The sequence below is a fragment of the Ilyonectria robusta genome, assembly GCF_021365365.1.
Source record: "Ilyonectria robusta strain PMI_751 chromosome Unknown BGZ61scaffold_26, whole genome shotgun sequence".
NCBI lineage: Eukaryota > Fungi > Ascomycota > Sordariomycetes > Hypocreales > Nectriaceae > Ilyonectria > Ilyonectria robusta.
Window position 1 is genome coordinate 346024 of NW_025764460.1, and position 20984 is coordinate 367007.

At 51.4% G+C, this 20984-nt stretch overlaps 6 protein-coding genes across 6 annotated transcripts; 3 read left to right on the top strand and 3 right to left on the bottom strand.

Annotated features, from left to right (window-relative positions):
- The first annotated feature begins 161 nt into the window (after window positions 1-161).
- Window positions 162-3061, top strand: BGZ61DRAFT_400266 (uncharacterized protein). Its single transcript, XM_046243031.1, has 6 exons — window positions 162-422; window positions 473-668; window positions 716-797; window positions 858-1012; window positions 1075-1450; window positions 1536-3061. The coding sequence occupies exons 1-6, from the start codon at window positions 188-190 to the stop codon at window positions 2781-2783; spliced, it is 2292 nt and encodes a 763-aa protein (XP_046098161.1). The 5' UTR covers window positions 162-187; the 3' UTR covers window positions 2784-3061.
- A 415-nt stretch (window positions 3062-3476) lies between these two features.
- On the top strand, window positions 3477-4244 carry BGZ61DRAFT_483730 (thioredoxin-like protein; the record flags this gene model as incomplete). The annotated part of the gene is made up of 2 exons (XM_046249522.1): window positions 3477-3583; window positions 3677-4244. 2 exons carry the CDS (start codon window positions 3477-3479, stop codon window positions 4242-4244), a joined length of 675 nt encoding a protein of 224 aa, XP_046098162.1.
- A 696-nt stretch (window positions 4245-4940) lies between these two features.
- On the bottom strand, window positions 4941-6918 carry BGZ61DRAFT_522144 (uncharacterized protein; the record flags this gene model as incomplete). The annotated part of the gene is made up of 3 exons (XM_046252533.1): window positions 4941-5247; window positions 5341-6004; window positions 6057-6918. 3 exons carry the CDS (start codon window positions 6916-6918, stop codon window positions 5022-5024), a joined length of 1752 nt encoding a protein of 583 aa, XP_046098163.1. The 3' UTR covers window positions 4941-5021.
- Window positions 6919-8042: 1124 nt separating this feature from the next.
- BGZ61DRAFT_461181 (uncharacterized protein) lies at window positions 8043-8692 on the top strand (the record flags this gene model as incomplete). Its single annotated transcript, XM_046247106.1, has 1 exon — window positions 8043-8692. A coding segment is annotated over one exon (435 nt), but the record flags the coding sequence as incomplete, so codon positions are not given.
- A 118-nt stretch (window positions 8693-8810) lies between these two features.
- Window positions 8811-11853, bottom strand: BGZ61DRAFT_364987 (uncharacterized protein; the record flags this gene model as incomplete). The annotated part of the gene is made up of 3 exons (XM_046241569.1): window positions 8811-10328; window positions 10374-10658; window positions 10723-11853. The coding sequence occupies 3 exons, from the start codon at window positions 11851-11853 to the stop codon at window positions 8811-8813; spliced, it is 2934 nt and encodes a 977-aa protein (XP_046098165.1).
- Window positions 11854-12643: 790 nt separating this feature from the next.
- Window positions 12644-13985, bottom strand: BGZ61DRAFT_364778 (lipolytic enzyme; the record flags this gene model as incomplete). The annotated part of the gene is made up of 2 exons (XM_046241551.1): window positions 12644-13750; window positions 13821-13985. 2 exons carry the CDS (start codon window positions 13983-13985, stop codon window positions 12644-12646), a joined length of 1272 nt encoding a protein of 423 aa, XP_046098166.1.
- Window positions 13986-20984: the final 6999 nt, after the last annotated feature.

The following is a 20984-nucleotide window of genomic DNA, read 5'->3' on the forward strand; positions in this document are numbered from 1 at the left end:
TCGGAGAGATATTGTAATGACAAATTGGATTTGATAAACGGAATCTTCGTGTCTAGCAGCCAAAACTCAACACCAGAGAGTTTACCCTCACATTCATCCGCTACGATTGCCATATAAGGGTAACATCGCATTCCACTTTGTCATCACATCATTCATTTCAGGGCTCAGCTCCAACAACACCAAGACCATGGCCAATTCGCTTGGAAACTCTGAAAACCTCAGTGCCGAGCTCTGGTACCGAGAGTTTAACCGCGGTCTTGACGATAGCAAAACTCCCCCGGAACCTCGTCCGGACACCGACACCGTTGCAACCGCGGCGCAGCTCAAGACTGACTTTGTCGATCACTGGGGCCACCTGCTCAAGACCGACAAGCAGTTCCGGAGTCTCAACACGTACAATGAGCTCATTGAAAACTTCTGGAGTGAGTGCTGCCTTGTGAAATTGCCACAATTTGTATCTGACACCTCGCAGACCAAGACGACATCATTGTGCAGACTTATGCCGTTGCCGATGGTCAGACAATTCCCAAGGACAAGCAGAAGCCTTGGTTCAGATCGGAGCTTCGCTTCTTGTCTCTTGTCATTCCCACTGATGCAGACCACAAGAAGGATGCCAAAGCTCCCATCACCAGCGTGTCATGGGCCCCGTGGTTTGTCCTCATAGCAGCGTAAGTGGTCGAGCCTTGAATGTCCTGTAGCCAACTGACCGACCAAGATCTTCATATATCCACTCAGCGAACGATATTCTCCACATCATGAGTTGGTCGGACGAAGATAGTCAGTTCCGATACTATGCCGTACGCACATCAATCCGCCAGCGTTTTCTCCACTCGTTCAACCCACTAATATTCCAATAGCGCGACCTCATCATGAACCCCAAAGTCAAGCACGGCGAACATGGCTGGGTTTATCTCTGCAGCTCAATGGATGCATTCGCCGAAGACGGCAAGGCCTACATGGGCCCTCTTAACGGGCACGTCAACGGCGGCCTTGTTATGAAGGAAATTCACAAGTACGTGTCACCATCACCATTGCTTTCGTATAAAAAAAGACAAGCTGCTAACAATGTGACAGGCCGTGGATGCATTGGCTCGTGGGAGGCCGAGGCGTCCAGGATTTACTCAATGAAACACTCCAAAAACAGCTGGGTGCGGCTACGTGGCTGACGCACCCCGGATATCCGCCTCTATACGGAGCGAGCGTTCAATCTGGAGAAACCCTCGAGAGAATTGTGCTCGATGCCTTGAGACACTGGTTCACCAGTCGTCGAAACAAGGATTTCATGGACAACGGCAAAGCGAAAGAGATGCCCGACCACATACAACGCTGGGCCGCTCACTTCTTTCTCTCAACAAGCATCAACATAGCTGCCACGTCCAACAACGCCAATATTATCCCTAGCGACTTCTTCTTTGAGTACGAGACCCTGAGGGGATACAGCGACCTCTTGGTGAGTTTGTACCTCCCTGGCATCGAAAAGTCCATCGATTGCCATTTGCTCAGGCAACAAAGCACATTGCTAATGTTGATGTTAGCCAAACTCACACCAGCAAAACGTCACGTGGCAAAAGATTCACGAGCTGCCTGAAATGCCAAAGGCTCTTGTGGAATGGAACAAGCGCCAGATAGTTCTTGGGAACTCTCCGGCAACCAGCCAGGCTGATTGGTTCAACAACTACTCCATACCGTCGTTCCAGTACAAGGCGTCTTCCTACATGTGGGCGTCACGCGAGCTCAAGCTCTGCACGCTGCAAGAGGTGACACCGGACGCGTCTGAGATCACATTTAAGCGCGACACGTTCGCCGGCGGCGTGTTCATGGGAACGCTGGAGAATGGCGAAGAGCGCATCGACGGAGGCGAAGAGATCCATTTCGCCATCCAGCAGTGGGGCGAAGGCGACAACCCCTGGGTCATTCTTCAAAGCTCCATCGAAGACGCCATGGGCGTTTGGATGGCCCAGAAGATGTTTCTCGGAGAGGACAAGAAATATGCGCGCTGTCAGCTGTTCTCCAAAAAGACGTTCAACGCCCTCCAGATGGTCGACTTCTGGAACCCCATCTATTCGTGGAGGCGCGTGAAGCTGATGCAGTACATCCCAGTCCAGACCAAGCTCAAGGACGAGCCTGTCACTGATCCCGAGGGCGGAGAGGACTACTACACTTTTGACCTCGAGGAACTGTTCATTGCTGCCATCGAAGCTCGTGTCGCAGTGGATGGAGAGAGGGACTTGAAGTGCCTCCCGGAAACCCCGCCAGAGATTCTTTTCCTCGAAAATCTGGAGAGGCCTCTCATCGAGCACCAGATTCGCATTTCCGACTATACCACCATGGTGTCGGAGCGGTTGGGAAATTCCAAATGGGTGTTGGAGTACATGAAGCTGGCGGAATCGCGACGACGCATGTTCCGGCCGCTGCCAATGAACTTCTTCGGAAGCAACTTGCCGTACTGTCTCGCCATGAAGACGGATGACCCATGGCTTGAGATGACAGAAGGTGGCGCCGTGCGGGAGATATCCAAATACGGCACAAGAGTTCTCAAGGAATGGCTGGGATCATTGGCCGGAAACGACCCGAAGGTTCTTCCTGGTCCGCATCACTCGCTACAAGACCTCGTTTCGACAAGGAAGGGGAGAATGGGGCATGACAAGCCCGGAACGCCGCGAGCTTTCCTGCCGAGGCCGTCGACGATGCGCATGGCGTGTCAGCGGTCGATTGCCATAACGAACCCGGAAACTGAGGCGCGACGTGGTGGGTGTCCGTTTTTGAATCGAGCGCCGGCGTAGTGGAGATGTGACAGCTCTAGATATTAACATGGTGGAACGGATTTGATAGCCAATGAAACCAGGGGCATTATTGTAATGCTGCGTCTCGTATAACGAACCAGGTTGTCCCATGCTCGATGACTGATGCGTCTCTGTAATCTGCGTCCAGTCTGATGTGACCTAAGCGGTGAAGTTGTGTACTGCTGCGATGTTTTCATTGTCGATAGATGCAGTCTTCGAAATCCACGACAGGCTTGTAACTTTGGATTGTTCATGAAAGAGGCACCCAGGAAGTTCCGTACATCCCTTGGACTGAAGGCGCCTTATCGCAGAGTGAACGGATCGAAATGCTGACTACACACTTCCTCGGGTGTGGTATCAGCACGTGACTTCGCGTTATCTCGCGCCTTGAGGCCTGTACCTGATCCACGCGCGCGCCGTGCGACAGGCGCAAATCCACTACGGACTCATTTAACTGAGAGCACAAAAAGCAAGCAAGGGCAATCAAAAGCAATATACGATAAGCAACACAGCGCTAAAATGGGGTCATTCCACGCCTTTCCACGGGACCCACCCTCAAATATCAGGGGGCGATGGACACTCTGGCAACGCAATTGTTTTCCTCTCCTTGATTGAGTCCAGCAAAGACGAAACCCTCACCTTACATCACCAACCACCACAACCATCACAATCACTACAATCACCGCAATCACCATGTCTACCGCTTTCGTTCAGCGTCCCGCTCCGGACTTTACCGCCACCACCCTCTTCCCCGGAGGCGAGTTCAAGGACATCTCTCTTTCTGAGTACAAGGGACAATGGTTAGTCGAACCGCGCAGGCGTCGCTTTCCTTCAGATCGCGACCTCGGCAAACACCCGTAACATCCCAACCACGGCTAACATCTCTCTCGCAGGGTCGTCCTCCTCTTCTACCCCATGGACTTCACCTTCGTCTGCCCGACCGAGATCATCCAGTACAACAACGCCCTGGAGCGCTTCCGCGCCATCAACACCACCGTGTTCGGCATCTCCACCGACTCGCACTTCTCCCACCTCGCCTGGGTTGAGAAGCCCCGCAAGCAGGGCGGCCTGGGCCCCGACCTGGAGCTCCCCCTCGTCGCCGACCGGTCGCAGAAGATCTCGCGCAGCTACGGCGTCCTCATCGAGGAGGAGGGCATTGCCCTGCGCGGCCTGTTCATCATCGACCCCAAGGGCGTCCTCAGGCAGATCACCGTCAACGACCTGCCCGTCGGCCGCGACGTCGAGGAGACCATCCGCCTCATCAAGGCCTTCCAGTTCCACGAGGAGCACGGCGACGTCTGCCCTGCCGGCTGGCAGGAGGGTGGCAAGGGAATGAAGGCCGACCCCAAGGGCAGCCTGGAGTACTTTGCTGCTCAGGCCGAGGCCACCAACGGCAATGGCACCAATGGCCATGAGGCAAACGGCAACGGCGAGTCTAGGAAGCGACTCCGCGCAGAGTAGCTAATGCTCAGGTGAAAAGTTTTGCGTTTTTGCTTGGATGCAATAGAACGTTGCTCGTGATCTGGGTCCACTATAGAGTCGTCGGCCACCATGAGCAGTCCGACGATGGAACCTTGATCGAGATTGTCACACTATGTATAATAATTACAAAAGTTTCGTCACACTTATTGACGCGATTAACTCCGCATGATCAAGACGGCTCTAAGGAAGCCACTGTAGTCATGTCTCTGACTAGGTTCTCGTTGGTAGAGTGAAATGCAACAAGTAATAGTCCAAACGAGGTACTCACACAAGCCGCTAGTAACATCCCGAGATGATCACCACTTCGGCTCGAATACCTCCAGGCTCGTTCATCCGTCCTCCAAAAATGCCTTTGCTTCCCCAGTCATGAGACCGAGTATGAAGCATGCCCCGATCAGAACACGGCCTTCCATTCCCAGGTCGTAGCACGGTGCCCGCGATGGGAAACTAGACGACTGGTGTCTTCGTGCGGCATCTAGATGCGAGCTAATACGCAGCGGCGTTTTCCATGGACATACGTATCAATAGCGAGAGCGTACCAGTTTTCCAACGCTTCTTGCTTGGCTATACTCGCTGATGCTGGCTTATGATAAGGTGACTGGCCGGCTTCAATCTTGTTACGCCAGCGACTTTACTCTGGCATCATGGTACTTCTTGCGCGCCCGTGGCGAAATTAAAACCAACACTCTTGTCACTTATCTCCGTTCATACAAAGCTGTCTGAACTAATTCCATATCTCTCAGATAATTAACATCCTCATTTGGACTCATTGTCACCGCTCCTACATCGCCCTTCTCCTCGTTCATCGTCACCACCCTCGCTGCCCTCATCGTCGTCATCGCCGTTCTCGCCCTCGACGTCAAGCCTTCTGCGATATTGAATCTCTATGACACGGCCAGCATCGCACATCATATGTTGCGCCTTCCGAAGCATTTTGGGCTTGATGGTGGCAATATCGCCCTCGGCCGTTCGCACCATGGTTCTTGGAAGCGATTTATCTGGCGGGACCGAGAACCGTCATCGTTTAGACTTCTTTTTGCCGTCATGGAGCTGCTTTGTTGGGCCTGTAACGTACAGGTTACCGACAATCAACAATGCGCTTCTGTGTCGGCTCAGCATCAAGCTGATGCGGCGCTCATCGGCAAGGAAGCCCGCGCCCGATCTTTTATGAGTTCCCAGGATCGCCACCACCATTTCCTCTCCATCGTGTCCTTGCATTGAATCCGCCGTCATCGCTGGCGGCATGGTGCGTAGAGCTGCATATTCTGGTTCGTTTCGAATACACGCAATCGCCGCTACCATGGCTGTAGATGGGCCGATGATGAGAATCTGACCTGGGTCGACCTTTGTGGCGTTGACGAAATCGCATAAGAAGCCGAGAGCAACCTTGACTTGCTCATTATTCTGGAATGACCTCGTAACTGGGTCCACGCGAGCGCTGGCGCTCGGACAGTGAATGAAGATTGGCTCGAGGCTCCCAGGTGCAGCCGGGGTGATGTCGGGGTAATTGCTGGTGATGAATGACTCGAATGCTCTGCCGATGCCATGTCCAGGCAGATCGATCTCAGTACCTGGGCCATACTTGAACCCAATGTCACTATCCGGGTTGACCACGGCTTTGCAAAGTTCGAATTGTCCCTTGACCATTCGAAGCTGTGTGCGTAAGCGGTAAACGGGCCAGCCGGATGCCTTGATGAACTCCAAGGCCGAGATCTTGCTGTCTTGACCAAATTTGTTGACTGCGGCTCGTAATATTTCTGGCTCACTCTCCAGAACGGGGCACCCTCTCACCAGCCATGTACTGATTCCATGTGATGTGCCCCATGGCTACGGCACGGAGAGAGGCCAAATCCTGCCTTGTGGCAATGTCGTCGCGAAGGTTGCGCAAGTCGTTGCTGTCATCCAGGCGAATCTGAGGGACCGCGGGCGAACCAAGGCACACCAGAAGCCAATACGCAACCGAGAGCGGCAATTTCCAAGCTGACCGGGTTCCGAATACGTCGCGAGGTCCGGCGAGATCACCTTTCCCAGGGTCTTCGACCAACGCCATGAAGGCGGCATATTCGTCGATCTCTGCGTAAGCGCACACAACCATCATCCGAGGGAATCGGGGTTTGAGCGGCTTGCCTTGATTGTAGCGCTCAGTCACTCTAGTCGTGATGGAGTGGAGTCGGGCAGCCAAGTTATCGATGGATGCGTGCGTCGGAGCGCTGGCCAAGACCTTGCCTGTGGTGACTCTCATCCCGAGTGCGGCGATGGCGAGGGTTGTCGTCTTTCCAAAACCGGGATCCTGAAAACGTGGGTGACTCGTTCCCAATCCATCCTCTTCATCTGACTCGCCTAGGGAAATGTCAATGGAGAAGCCCATCCACGGATTGTACCCAGAGGAGTTGGCAAAATGAATGCCAGTGTCAATTTCGGCACCGACAACACCAAGAGCTTTTCCACCGAACAAGGTCCCCTGCAGTCCACCAATGGCCAGGGCGCAGGGTCTTCGGAACGATGTTGCCACACTTGGAGTTGGCTGGACATCGGGAACGCACACGGCCGGGGGAGGTGCAGGGTGGATTGCCAGAGAGGAAGCTCCAGTCTCAACCCGCTTCACGTCAGGGAGTTTGTTGGTCGGTGGTATCTGCCTGGCCAACTTAGGCATGGTGAATTTGGGTATCTAGAGCGTGGTTGAGGGGGGGCAGAACGGAGCTGTGATGATCTGGTTAGCAATCAGAAGGAATCAGGAGGGCGCTGGTGCTGTGTCAAACTCTCGCGAGCAACCAGCAGAAACAGGCACCTAAGATGGGCTTCCTCGTTGGGCGGCGTAACTCAGCACTACAGGCAAAGAAGAGCGCGAAAGAAAAACGAGGCTGATGAAAGGAGGAAGATGGAAATGCACGATGTGCGTGAAAAGTTTGCACCTGTAGCAGCTGGCAAAGGTGGCTCGCAGCTGCCAACCAGTGCCGCCGCAGCAGGTACGGCATCGCCCAATGGAGTGTGAGGAACAAACTCCGGTTGCATTGCGGCTCTCTTGATTGCTCGTTGCAAATAATATCAGTCTTTGATGCAACCAGCCAACTTGAATATTGTTTGGCATTTGGCAGGTGCCTGAAATCGCTTCTTTGTCGTGATTCACCGACACAAAGTCGGGCGCCCTGGAGCCATCCTATGCACTCAAGCAAACCGTCGATGGCTTCCACCCTGCCTAAGGCCAACTTTCTAATATATATCCCATCACTTCCATAGCGCTGGCTTCATTTTCTTCGTCTTCTTCTTTTCCTTCATCCACATTCTATTCGCATGTAAACCTAAGTAGGTAGTCTGCTCTTCCCCATCGCACTGCAGCGCTGATATCTCAGCTTTGCTACTTCGACACACCACCAACATGACAAACGCAGCCTCCAACCACAGCCTTCCCCTTGACCAATGCATGGAAGGCCTTGAGCTTTTTGAGGAACCCCCTGTCGAGTTGGCCGACCGAGGCGATAGGATGACCGATGGGAGTCATGACAGCGGAGACGGCGATCACACCAGCGACAGCGATTACGTCTACGAGGAGGAGGATGACGATGAGAGTGAGGAAAGCAGTGACGGTGATCACACCAGCGACAGCGATTACGTTTATGAGGAGGAGGACGATGTGAGCGAGGAATACGAAAGCGACGCAGACGGTGACGACGACCACGCCGAAGAACGGGATTATCAGAACATGGTTAAGCTTACCAGTTACTTACATATAAGCGACTCGCCCATGCCGACTACATACCAGGAGGCCCTCTCTGACCCCCGTGGTCTCAACCATGAACAGGAGTTGGGCCGCCCGTCGTTGAAAAGACCCAGTAGCGACACTCCATCCACCGCCCCGGGCAAACGACCCAAGCACGCTAGGGCCCGCTGGGATGAGGTTTCTCCGCTCGACCGGAACGTGACTCGATATTCCGACCTCCCCGGATCCGATGACCCTCTGATCAAGCTGCGCCGGCTTGTCTACCAGATCCGGGAGATGATGAACAATCTGCACGAACGTGCTGATAAGCAGGAGAGGCTGGTCGCAATGATTGCGGATCGTCCTAAATGGGATCCAAGCGTCATTGCGAATATCCCTGAGCGGCTGAAAAAACTTGAAGACATCCCTGCAAAGGTGGAGTTTGACATTGCCGACATTCAGGACCGACTCACATCCCTCGAGTCGACTAATGCCATCCTCTATGACCTCGTTATAGATAGGTACCGTCAGACGAGTTGATGGCTTCTCTCCACCTGCCCACGCCGTCGTAGGAGCCGAGTCTGCGATGTAAGACAGCGTGGAACCCAGTCACTCTTATCGTTGACCATGATATTGTTTTCAGCGAGACACATTGGAAGAAGGGTCATCTTAGAGTCACCTACTAGAGAGAATGGGCTGAGAAGGATGTAGAAATGCACATGTACACCACATCTACTGCACTGTGAATATACATCGGAGATTACCATTCAGAGCCGGGAGAAGTCTCGTACAAAACGAAGCGAATATACACATCTCATTGTATTTCATTGGTGAATCCATGCACTACCTTAGACTTTGTAGCTTTCCGGAGGCCCAAGGGAGCTCGACTTGAACCCGCCAACGTCGACAACTAGCTTTTGAACAACGACGCCAGGCTCCAGAAGCCAAAGTGAGAGTTGATGCGAACCAGCTGAAAGCTCAACAGTCGATATCGACGTCCACCCTCCCGGAATAACTGCATCCTCCCAGCCGTCCGGCACGCTACCCATAGGTGTCGTAGGCACGGGTTGTACAGTGACAGGACTTCTACCGTCGATGGCGAAGGCGTATTTTAGCGGGCGACTTGGATCGTGATTCAGCGTAGCCCCGAGAAACACCATGACCCTAGCTGAACTGCGCGAATTGAATGTGTGGAAAGAGTACGTCAGCTTTGGTGCTGAAGAAGGAGTCTGCGAATCGGCGGTAGCAGGCCAAAGCTTCACACCAGAGAGAGTGCGGCCGTAGTAGGGAATAGTGGTGTATGACAGGCTGCCCTTCTTCTCGGCACTTGTATAGTGCTCTGCTTCAATTGAAACAACGCCTCCGGACTCGACGTAGCCGTGGAAATCCTTGGGCACAGACGTCTTGTTGACCGGCAATACCGCCGTGACATCTCGGCCATTCGCAGCAGAAACCTTCAGACCAACCCAGCTAAGCCCTTTGGGAGCTTTGCTCCAGTCTACGGAGATGAAACTTCGAATGTCGCTTTTCTCACCGGGAGCCTTGAGGGTGCCGCGTGAATTAGAAACAGTAACATACGAGGCGTTGGGTGTGATTTTGTAGGAGAAAGTGCCGTTGTCGCGCGTGAAGATGTCGAGATACCGTTTCTCAGAGGGTGGCATATAGCGGTCAACGGACAAGAGGGTGGGTTCGGGATCTCCAGGCGAACTTCTGCTGCTCCCTTGAACACTAACGCCCATGATGCCCGATTGAGGAACGTTGTCCTTGGTGTGGTAGCTGACATTCGGCATGGCGTTGACAGGAGGCTCGTTCCAGAAAGTGTACCCGATGTGAGTCTGGTTGAGTATGGGATCCCACTTGCCGTCCTTCAATGAATGGTACCTATCCGTGATCTCGGCGTCCTGAGCAAACAAGTCGTTGACGTCTTTCGCTAGGCGATCAGTGCTGGTACGTCTCTGGCTATGGTGCCAGGCATTCAAAGCCGCCTTGATGTAGAGCTCGACAACAGTCTTGCCCGCCAGCACCGGATGCAGCACCATTTCGAAGAAGGGTATTTGCGTGTCCTGAGGAAGGGCATCGTAGACGCTTTGCGTCAAGTCGACAAGATCCGACCACTCTTTGATTACTCGCTCGGCCTCGTCGTAGTTGGAAACGCTGTACGCAAAAGGCTCGCGGCTTAGGAGCTCGTACTTGCGGCGAACGATAAGCTTGCCGTATGTGTTGAGGATGCGCGCGATTGTGTCGGCGATGGACGGCTTGCCAAACTCGCGAATTGCCCATCTCTTAATCCACTCCGTCGTGCTGTCGGGCGTTGTGTGCTTGGACATGTCATAGGCCATGTCCAAGAAATGGGTCATGGGAATTTCCTTGTCATGATTAGTTTATCTTCGCTCGTTTGGACACAAACTCACCAAAGGCTTAAGATCTCCCACGTTGGCGATCCAGATCTCCCGGGCGCCCTTTTCATAGGCCAGGTGCATTTGCTCCCATGTCTTGACAAGCTGAATGGTGTTGATCCATTTGTAGCTTCGTGGAGCCCCGACGTAGTCAAAGTGGTAGTATACACCGGCACCTGCTTCTCGGTCTGTTTCGTTTGCGAAGGGGGTTCGTAGTAGGTTTCCAGCATTGTCGTCGGTCCAGAGAAGAGTAACGGTATCCGGAACTTCCATGCCCGCTTGGTAATAGCGCCCGACTTCCTATTCGAAGATTGACAATTAGTGACACCATCCATCCATTCAAGCGAGACAGCTGGCGACCAACCTTGTACAATACCCAGGTCTGCGGTACTTGTCCGAGATCCTTGACATCCAAGACATCTTTTAGGATTGACTGCTGCACTTTGAGAATTTCCTCGAGTGAATCTGAGGTGAGGGTCGGCGACTCAACGTCTCCCGCACCTCGCATACCCATAGTGAATATAGTGTCCCAGTCCTTAGCACGCTCAGCCCCTCCCCTAAAGAATTCGGTAATATTCTTTTTATTCCCAATCCAGTCCCAGGATCCCTCCAGCTGCTGCTGCTGCTCTGTTTCTGCTCGCGCCATCGGTTCATGGTGACTGGTACCAATGAAGACGCCGTAGTCGTTGGCGTTGGGTCCGTTTTCCTTGTCGTCGACGTAAAACATGCTGCCCCACATGGCTGGCCAGATGTAGTTGGCACGCAGGCGAAGACAGAGCTCAAAGATGAGTTTGTAAAATTCCCCGGTGAACGGTCTTCCGTTAGCGGTGCGCCTGAATCTCGGTTCGGCCCAGCTCGTAAGCGCGGGCGCCTCGTCGTTGATAAAGAAGCCACGATACTTGACGGATGGAGAGCCTTGGACCTTTCGTGTCTCCTGGACCCAAATATCGGTCTTCTTCTTTGGGGGAACATCTGCCCACCAGTACCAGGGCGAAACGCCTATCTTTTCGGAAATGTCATAGAGGCCGAAGATTGTTCCACGCACGTCGCTCCCTGCCACCACAAGGGCCCAGCTGACGCCGTCCAGGGGGTTCTTGACAAAAGCCGACGTATATGCCTCCCATTTTCCCTCAATCTCGGAAACATCGAGTTTGCCGTCAGAGACAAGGCCATCGATCAGTGTTGAATGGCCAACGGCACCCGCGATGATGAGGGATACTGGCTTAGAACGACTGTCCGATTTGCCCAAAAGCCGTACCGTACCATTGACACCAACTACCCGACCGAAATCAATTGCAAGATCACTGGCTGCTTTTTGGATGCCTTTGAAATCGTCCGAGTCGACCCAAATATCCGGAGCGCTGTTCTGACTGGCAAGCTTGCGATTGCTGAGACCTGATTTGAAGACTAACAGATCTTGCTGTGCAGATACAGCCAGAAAAACCCACGAACATAACGATGCTAAAGTGATTAGCCTTGCTGATATGGAAAACATCGCGAGAATAATCGCCCCAGTGAGGCTACTAGGCTATTGGCTGGCTGCTCTACTGGCCGACACAAGTCAGAAACGTCATTGTGTAAAGCGTCCACTTTTACTTTATAGACCTCTATGGCCTCCTCATTCCGGATAAATTTGGACTCATTAATTAGAGAAAATATTATCTACCATGTCTTGTGGTAGGATCGCGTTGTCGCCACCCGGTCCTGGTTCCTTTTCGTCTTCTCTCTGTCTTGGCATGTTCTGATCTAGGGACATAACTGATATCCTGGACACTATTTTGCATTTAGCCGGATCATAAGGTGGCCGTTGCGGGGTTCCAATGCGGGGATACGAGATGGTTGATGTGCAGCATACAAAGAACTCTATCACGGCGTCTTCGGAATAATTAAATACCTCCAATAAAGGTCCTCTTGCCACGTGCTATACGCTACGTAATTAGGCATAGCTATACCCCAGATGTAATAAGGTTTGTGTTTAGCCGGAGGGTTATTATGATCGACGCCCTCATCGAGCGAGTTATAGGGGGCGGCGAACAATGGCCTAATCGATGTGGTGGTGTTTTGAAACAAGCCACAGCTTGAAATTTCGTTGTGCGATGTGGTTTTACTTGAAACGATGCTGTGATTTGAATCCTGTATACGTTTTGGCCCTCATCTCTCTATTGATCAGCTTTATGTCGACATCACCAAATCTGATGGCAGCAAAGCCCCTCTACAGTACACTCTTTTTGGATTTGGCTTAAAGAATGCTTCTTTAGGCTTGTGCTTGATACATATTGGAGATCTCAGAAAAAAAGTCCAAGGTCTATACCATCAGCCATCGCCTGGTAACCGGCCGGGTTCAAATGGAGGCCATCTCCAGAGTCGTACTCCTCGAGAATCTCGTTCTCCTTGTCGGGGTTCTTCACCATTGCGTCAAAGTCAATGACTGCGTCAAAGATTCCGCTCTCTCTAATCCACTTGTTGATAGACTGTCGAGCCTCCTCTCGTGCTGGAAGCCCATACGAGTTTCCCTTGCCGGCGGCTGGCATAAGCGTGCCTCCATACACGGAGATTCCATGCCGGTGCAGTCGCATCACCGCCTGTTGGTATGCTCCGGTTATTCTTGAGGCGATTTCGGCCTGAGGACCGGACTCAGCAGCTGTAGTACCAATGTCGTTGATGCCAATGAGAAAGATGGCGTGTTCCACTCCCGAGTGGGCGATGACATCCCGATCCAGACGGCCTAGGCCATTGGGACCAAGTCCATCCGCCAACAAACGGTTTCCACCAGCTGCTTGGTTGAGTATGGCCACATCTGAAGTTTGTTTATTCTTTTGCAATCGAGACAAGAGCTGGTCCGGCCACCGGTTGTTCGCGTTCGTGGTAGAACCGCGGCCGTCAGTGAGAGAATCGCCCACAATCGCAATTGTAGACGCTTTCTTGGGGCCCTTGGTTTCCAATGCGCTAATGTAGTACCAATGATCCACAGCCACAGCGTCCTCCAACTCCGCGTCGTGGATGTGGTTTCCGTTGATGAGCCACGATGTCGTCCTGCTGCCTGGGTGGGAGGTGATTTGATTGGTTGTCTGACCTTGTTCTAGATAGATGCTAATAGTCACGATTGACCCAGCGTCAAGTGAGATATCGATAGGGTCAGAAATCACCAGAGCGCCCATAGGTACCACAAAAGTCGGTTTGCCGGAGAAGGTGACTTTGCGGTCACTGGAGGGCTTGATCGCGTTCCCGCCTGCAGCTGATGCGTTTGTAGGTAACGCAAAGCTGACCGCGGAGAGGCGCAGGTCTGAGCCACCAAAGGCATTGCTGATTTGAAGCCGAAGTGAAGACGATTTTATCGAGACCTTGACAGTCTGCCGAATTGTGGTGTTCTGAAATGTGCGACCAGTCTGGTTCTATTTGAGAGTGTCAGTGAACCTGAATGAGAGGAAGCCTGGTTATCACTATGGGGATGGTGGAACTCACAAACGGTGCAGGCGGCAGATTTGCTGGCTCAGTAAGCTGAGGCATGGAACCCCAGACAGTAATCCAATTGGTGTCATCCCTGGAGACTTTCGCGCCGGATAGAGCATTCGTGGGACCAAACCCCAGTATCGCGACCAATGCAGTTAGAATAAAGCTACGCAACATGATTTCTGCACTTAAATATGGTACTTGTTGTGATATAAATAAGATGAAGTCTCAGAGCAGCAATTGTCTCACCTCAGCGGGCTTGGAGCTTGGTGGACGAACCTCTTTAGTAAGTACTACACGAACTTCAACTAGTCTACCCAGTACCGCTACTGTCTATTATTTGGTCTACTATCCACCACTATTACCCCGGCAAAGTTTCTAATCCCTGTGGTTAATGTGTTAGGAAATGATTGCGGAATAACAGGTGGTTACATTAGCCTAATTTGTAGGGTAGCACTGGCTTGTGGTCACATCCATCTTGCCGTAACCGTGAGTCCAGAGCCAAAATTTGCAGGCGTCGATCGTCGGATCGATCTTCCGGCCAAACGGAGAAAGCCAGCCTCGGTAACCATTTGACCGGCTAAATTCAAGCTATTAGAAGGAGTCGTGCCAAGTTCATTGACCTTTTGAGCTTCGGAACGTACGTTTGACTTAGATTGTCGCTCGGTTCGGGAACTTTTGACAAGAGACCAGATGTGGAGATGCTTGGCCCTTTGGTGACCCAGGAACCCCGCTATGGCATCCTTGTGTTGCGTGTTTATGCTACCGAATACTACATGGACGTATTTGTTGTGCCTGAATATACCCAATTTGCCACGGGAATTCCTCTGCCGTTGACCTGAATCGATGAAGCACAAATGCGGCCTTGTCCTCTGGTGTTCGGTTAGCGAACTGGTCGATTGTACCGATTATTGATACCGGCCACAGGGAATGGGTGTCCTTCAAAACTTTTAGCTTCTAGACTGTCCCTTGCATCACGGTGTCAGGAGATTGAATAACAATAAATATTTAAGAAAACACCTCAGCCACGCTACCTTCGATCTCTGACCATATTTTTTTATCCCCTCTCGCCAATGGGCTTTAATGGCATAGCAGCGACGCTCCATTCCTGGAGTGGCCAGTAAACGGGCCCCCAAATATTAAATGTTCAGACACCTCATAAAAGACTTGCCATGGGCTCCTAAATTTATTCTCAGAAGCCCATTTGATTGCCTTAATTAGATGATCTGTGTATCCTTCCGCGGAAATGTCAATGGCTGGCTTCTGGTGTGTTGTCTAAAATTAACTCGCTACCGCAAAGGACGAAATGTCAGTTGGTAGACTGACCTTGAGAGTATTCTACGTTTGTAGCAAGATGATTGGTCACCAATGCGTTGTCAACTTGTAGTCTAGGTCACACTCGTCTGTTTTGGCAGTCGAGAGACAGATTTGTGTGGGTGCCGACAAAAGGAACGTCGGGCACGTTTAGCAGGCCGAAACCGATACCTCTTAATCCCCAACGACACTGTATTACATCATAGGGATCTTTTACTAACCCACATATACTTTTGTCTATAGAATGCGTCGAATGGGACCACCATCCAACTCCCAATCTTTGGTTTGAGAAAGTCAGAGAGTCGGAATCTATCCCGGCTTTGATATCCTCACTGCACTTGGACCAATTGGCTATTATCTTTATTATAATATTTTATTATAATATTCTTATGACTTTGTATTAATTTAAGAGTTTTAATTTAAATTATACTGAGTAATATATTGTATGTATATTCTTTTTTAATATATCCATTCCATCTGTAAGGTCTCACCTTGCACCAATAATAGAATATAAAAAAGAATAAAATACTTAGCAACACATTAGCTATTGAGATTGAGACTATAATCAAGTTTCCAACTCGTATAAAGCACTGTATTCCAGACTGACTCACTGATCTTAAATCAAGATACTACTGCTTGTTTCAGATAAAGCGCGGCCTAAGGCAGAGTATTGCAATTGATATTCTTTTTATATATATATATATATATATTTTTTTTTTTTATATTTCTTTTTATTTTTTTTATATAAGTTAATTTTTTTATGTTTTTTTTTTATGTTTTTTTTTTTTAGTTTTATGTCATAAAACTAAATTATTGATTATTTATCAATTGTTTAGCAGACTCTTCTTTCCACTGTAACAAATCGGAAATAGCTAGCCTTGTGAGGAGGAGGACTTGCCTTCTTTTTTGCACTGGTAGTTTTATCTCACGAGCCATTAATTAAGTAAATGTGGAATGGAGCGTTTGGTGCAAACTGAGTCCTCCACTCCAACGTCAATCTCAATCACCCAGGCCGTTGTTTGAGATCGCTTTTTCCTCACCCCAGATCATACTCCTGCTAGAGGTGGCACATGAGCAGAGGGGAGCCGTCGACTTCTCAGGAGCCATGGAACTTGGCGCCATCGTCTTGGCGGCTTTTGAAAGTCATCACAGCTTGAGGCCGAAAAACTTCACCTTGAGGGGCTTCCGCATCGAACCTCGCGGAAATCTGGGTTGATTTGACTTGTTGACAGCCCTGCTAATCCTGCCCCACGTGCTGGGCTCTACCTAACTAGGTACCTTCACCGCCAGAAAACTTCCACTTGTCACTCTGCTCCGCAAAGACAAGACTTCATCCAGTTTCCTCGCCAGCATCTACCTTGGTATTTTCCTCCCCTTTGCCGCTATCGCATCCGTGCTGACACTCTAGGCAGTCTCGACGCACGGCTAGTAGCATGGTCTTGGGCCCAAAACCACTCCGCCCGCCGACTTTGGCATGATGCCACCGACCTCCTTCACCTCCATGTTTTTCAAGAGCGTAACGACGATCAAGGACTTGAGAAGCGCTCCCACTCCGTCACCCAGTCTCTCGAAGAAAGCTAAGCCCTGCCCGGCTTCCTATCTCGCGCGTCCGAAGACAGCGAAGCCGACTACGACGAAATCCCTTGCTAGAATCGCGCCAACATTGAAGCTACCTTTCCAACTCCTCTTCCGACACCTCTTCCTAGAGTTCTCTTCCGACTCCATCCCTCCGTCATACGATGGCTTGCGGTGCATTTCTAGACCCTATTCAAGGGCCAAGTCCATGGATGGGGCAACGGTTGCGACGAAGAGTTGTCTGGCAGCTTGTGGTGGCAGTATCCTGAGTCTCCTTAGGTACATGGCTGCCGAGAGACCTTTAGTGGTTGCCTTGGCCATGTGTTACTTGGACTCGAGCTCCGTATCCATGGCCACGCCCAGGAGCTTGGAATTCGCCTTTGGCTTGACTTCCTCACCATTGATCATGAATGGCACCTCGCTAGTGCGTTCAGCTACGCGCGTGAAGTGGATAAAGGCTATCGAACCGCCTTTCGAGTCAATCTTTCTCGGTACAAGGTCTGCGTTAGAGAATAGAAAAAGCACCGGCGAAAGCGGCGATCCTTGGGGAAGGCCTGCTTGCGGCAGCTCCCGTTGCTCTGACGTGTAGTCGCTCACTACCATGCTGGCCATGCTCTTTGAGCAGAACGTACTTATCTATTGCACCAGATTCTTGGGGATGCCTCTTGCGTCCAGCCTCTGTAGCAGTCTGTACTTAAATACGTCGTCGTAGGCGCTCTTGATGTTGAAGCTTACTAGGCTGACCACCCTGCAGTTCCGCGATGCTTTGTACATATCTTCTTAGAAGAGTAGCAAGGCCTGCTCTGCCGAATACCGCTTCCTTGCCCCAAAGTGGTTTACTTCTTAGAAGAGTAGCAAGGCCTGCTCTGCCGAATACCGCTTCCTTGCCCCAAAGTGGTTTATAGGCAGCAGCCTGAACGTCTCGGCGACGTATGAGATCTTGTCTGCTACTACTGCTTCGAGTAATTTTCCCAGCGTCGACAACAGCGAGATCGGTCTCCATTCCTTTGCGACTGCAAGTCGGCCTTGCCCGGCTTCTCGAGCGGGGTGATCTTAGCGCTCCTCCACTGATCTGGTAGCTGCCTTCATTCAGTGAGGTTCGGAACAGATATATCACGCGTTCTTTGACCACTGGCCAGAGTTGCTTCCACACCATCGCCGGCAGGCCGTCTTCCCCGGGTGCTTTCCACGCTTTGGCTGCCACGACTTTCTCCTCCACCTCCTCTAACGTCGAATCCGGCATGGCCACTTCTCTCTGCCGCGGCCATGGGCATTCGCCTTCCATGGTTGCTGGTAGTGGCGGGAAGAATGTCGTCAGCAATACCTCTGCCTCTTCCGCCTTGTCCTGCGTTGTCGTCCCGTCCGCCCTTTTCAGCCGGGGGATTTTGTCGCCGACCATGTCACCGACCATGTCGCCACCGGGTTTGAGGTATTTGGCCGCTTGTCAGATGTTGACCCTGTCTGCGTGCAAGTCTTCCCAGGGGCCTTCTTTGTCTTCTGATGGTGTGTGGTACTGTTTGGATGCTACCTTCGCCCGGCTCTCTAGGTTTTACTGTCTATGGCCTACCCGCTGCTGTACCCTCGCCAGGTTTCCCCAGTACTTGTAGGCTTTCCAGAGTCGAGTAAGATCAGTTGTCCACCGTCTATTGGCATATGGCGATGGCTTCGCTCGTCTCGGGTTAGCATTCAGAAGGAATCAAGAAAGCGCTGGTGCTGTGTCAAACTCTCACGAGTAACTAGCGGAAACACGCACCTAAGATGGGATTCCTGGTTGGGGGGCGTCACTCAGTACTGCAGCCCGGATGCGGTCCAGAGGCCCAGGGGGCCAAGGAGGGCCAGGAGGAGCCAGAGTGTGTTGTAAAGTCGATGGTTGTGTTTATTTCTAGGCCCCGTGGTCTTAAATGGCAGGCAGGTCGGTTCTTGAACTCGTCTCGCCACGTCTGGCACGCAGTATGAAGGGTCACCCAGAAAGTTGACGCGCTGCCAACGGGAGGCGCCTGTCTGCTAGCTCTCGTCGCTGCTGCCTTGGCTCTTTTCGTCTCGAAGATTCCATTGGCATTGGCCGAAACTACCAACTGACACGGCACATCTTTGTCCTCTTGGCAATCTCTTCCCCGCAATCACGTCCTTCAATGTTGACCAACACCGGACCTAGTGGCACCTTGGGCTTGGGTTGGACCAGCGCGTGGAGGCACTCGAATTGCATTTGGATTCGGACGTCTGCCTCGAATCGGAGTCGGCCCTGACACTTTGCCTACTGTTGGAGCAGATGGTTGGGAGGGAATTCCAGCGTTAGATAGCCGGGCTACAGAATTCACGTTGGTGCAATTTGACAAGCTCAGTGTGATCTTATCAGCCCCTTGCACATTACGATCTGCGGTGAACTACCACAGATGAGTAATACCGGCGCAGCCTTTACAAAAGGAAACCCAACGAGGATCGAGGTCGCTCGAAGAAGTCATCCATTCTCCCAAACTGCTTTGTCGGTCAACTTTCGATCTGTCGACAACTCCAAGTGGGCGATGTTGATTGCGTTCAGTTAGAATGTGGAGGTGGTCGGGGTGAAGGCGGTGCACAGATGGGAGACTCTGTAAGAGAAAGCTTGTGTCAGTTCAGTCGGCCGAGTGTTGGGAGCTGACATACCCATTGCGCCCTCGGATGGCGACATGTCTGCTGAAGTACAGAGATGGGTGCATGCGAACCAAGTTCGGCGAAGTGTGTGGATGATTGTTGTGAGGTCAACGATTTGTAGGTAGGTAGGTATTGATCAAGGTAACGGCATGTGAGAGCCGTTGTTGTCTGTGATTGATTCCTGAGACCGCAACCGCCAATGCAGGCCCCAAAAGCAGCGAGCTCATCTTGTTGCAGTCGCCCCCCAACAGGGCTGCTGAAGAAAAGGAAACTCGACCAAACGAGAGGTTGTGCAGTTTTCAGGCTTGGACACAGCTTGGCGGTCACATGAGTATTGTTGCACCCACTTGCATAGTTACGTAGTAAACTTGGACGCGGATACAATATATATACTGTAATATTGAGCTCTCGATCAGGGGCACATCACTTCGGTGGTGTGCCATTCCCCCTGCGGTCTGGCCGAACGGCTTGCCTAGTACGTCACTGACCAACTAACTCTCTTTGAGAGTTCGGTTCCTAAGAATTTGTCATGCAACGGGCAAGTATACGTAGCGCGTAGTCGTAGGTTCAATTCTTCATCATGTGCATGTTTTTTTTTGTTTTTGTTTTTTTGTTCCTTCAAACAACACGACGTGAACCCTGCTCCGTCGTCAATTTTATTTTGGTCACCCTGGCGCAAACTGCAGCATGCTGAAGTGCGGACGGGAGAAACAGCTCTGAAACTTGAGTACGCCGAGGCTCACTTTGTTTAAATATGGACGGGGAAAGACGATGCCAACCCTCCTCCAGTTCCTCAACACCCATTCGCAACGTTAATGAAGTCTGCACGTTACATGCGGCTCAGGTCGTTGTAGGCTCCACACCATCCCGGGAGATCGCTGAGCCGCATACTTATGGGGCCGCCATGTGGGGCGAAGATCTCAACGATGCAGAAGTGACGTTGCCAACTTGATCTTGCAGATCATGCGCAGCCTAAAGGATGGCAATGAAGCTTCGCTGATGAGGGAGGTTGGCAGTTGCGCTACCGTCTCGCCATGTGGGGCAGGCCTGGGACAAGATTGAGCTGAGCCAAACCGACCTGCCTCCAGCCTCTTGCTAATACTCCAACTGCGAAGCTGATTTCTCGCAATGGGAAGACGGGAGTACTCGTTGCGCCACTGTTGCGCAAAGAGGCCACACTTCGTGAACTATGCTTCGCAATCGACCCTTGGGGGATGACACTGGCAACACGTCCTCGTCGAGAATGCACAGGTCAATCGGGAGAGCTGGCACGTGGAAAGTAGCAGTTGGTGGGACGGGCGTGGTGGTCGTGTCTCATGCACCTTCCCAAATTTCATTGCTAAGAGCTGCGTCGACTCCCCAGAATGGATGATAGAGATAATTGGTACTGACGTATAGCGTCTCGAATTCCATCCCAATAGTAGGGGCTGAATCTGTGCAGGGCAAAGTTCGTGGAGATAAAGTCTGGTGATTTTGCATTGGCCAACGTTAATATGTTGGACAGAATCGAATAATTGGCTTTAATAACTATAAATTGTATTAAAATTCACACAATACCGCAAACCTAAAAAGATTATTATAAATCTATTATTTTTAGTATTTAGTATTATTATGTTTTTATTATTATTATTGCTTTATAATCTTATTTTACTATTA

What these genes read in the sequence shown, in the direction of transcription:
- BGZ61DRAFT_400266 (XM_046243031.1), top strand. Translation starts at nt 188, where the DNA reads ATGGCCAATTCGCTTGGAAACTCTGAAAACCTCAGTGCCGAGCTCTGG. An exon ending in GTCAGTTCCGATACTATGCC is followed by an intron (nt 798 to 857) that starts GTACGCACATCA and finishes ATATTCCAATAG; the next exon opens with CGCGACCTCATCATGAACCC. An exon ending in GGGGATACAGCGACCTCTTG is followed by an intron (nt 1,451 to 1,535) that starts GTGAGTTTGTAC and finishes TGTTGATGTTAG; the next exon opens with CCAAACTCACACCAGCAAAA.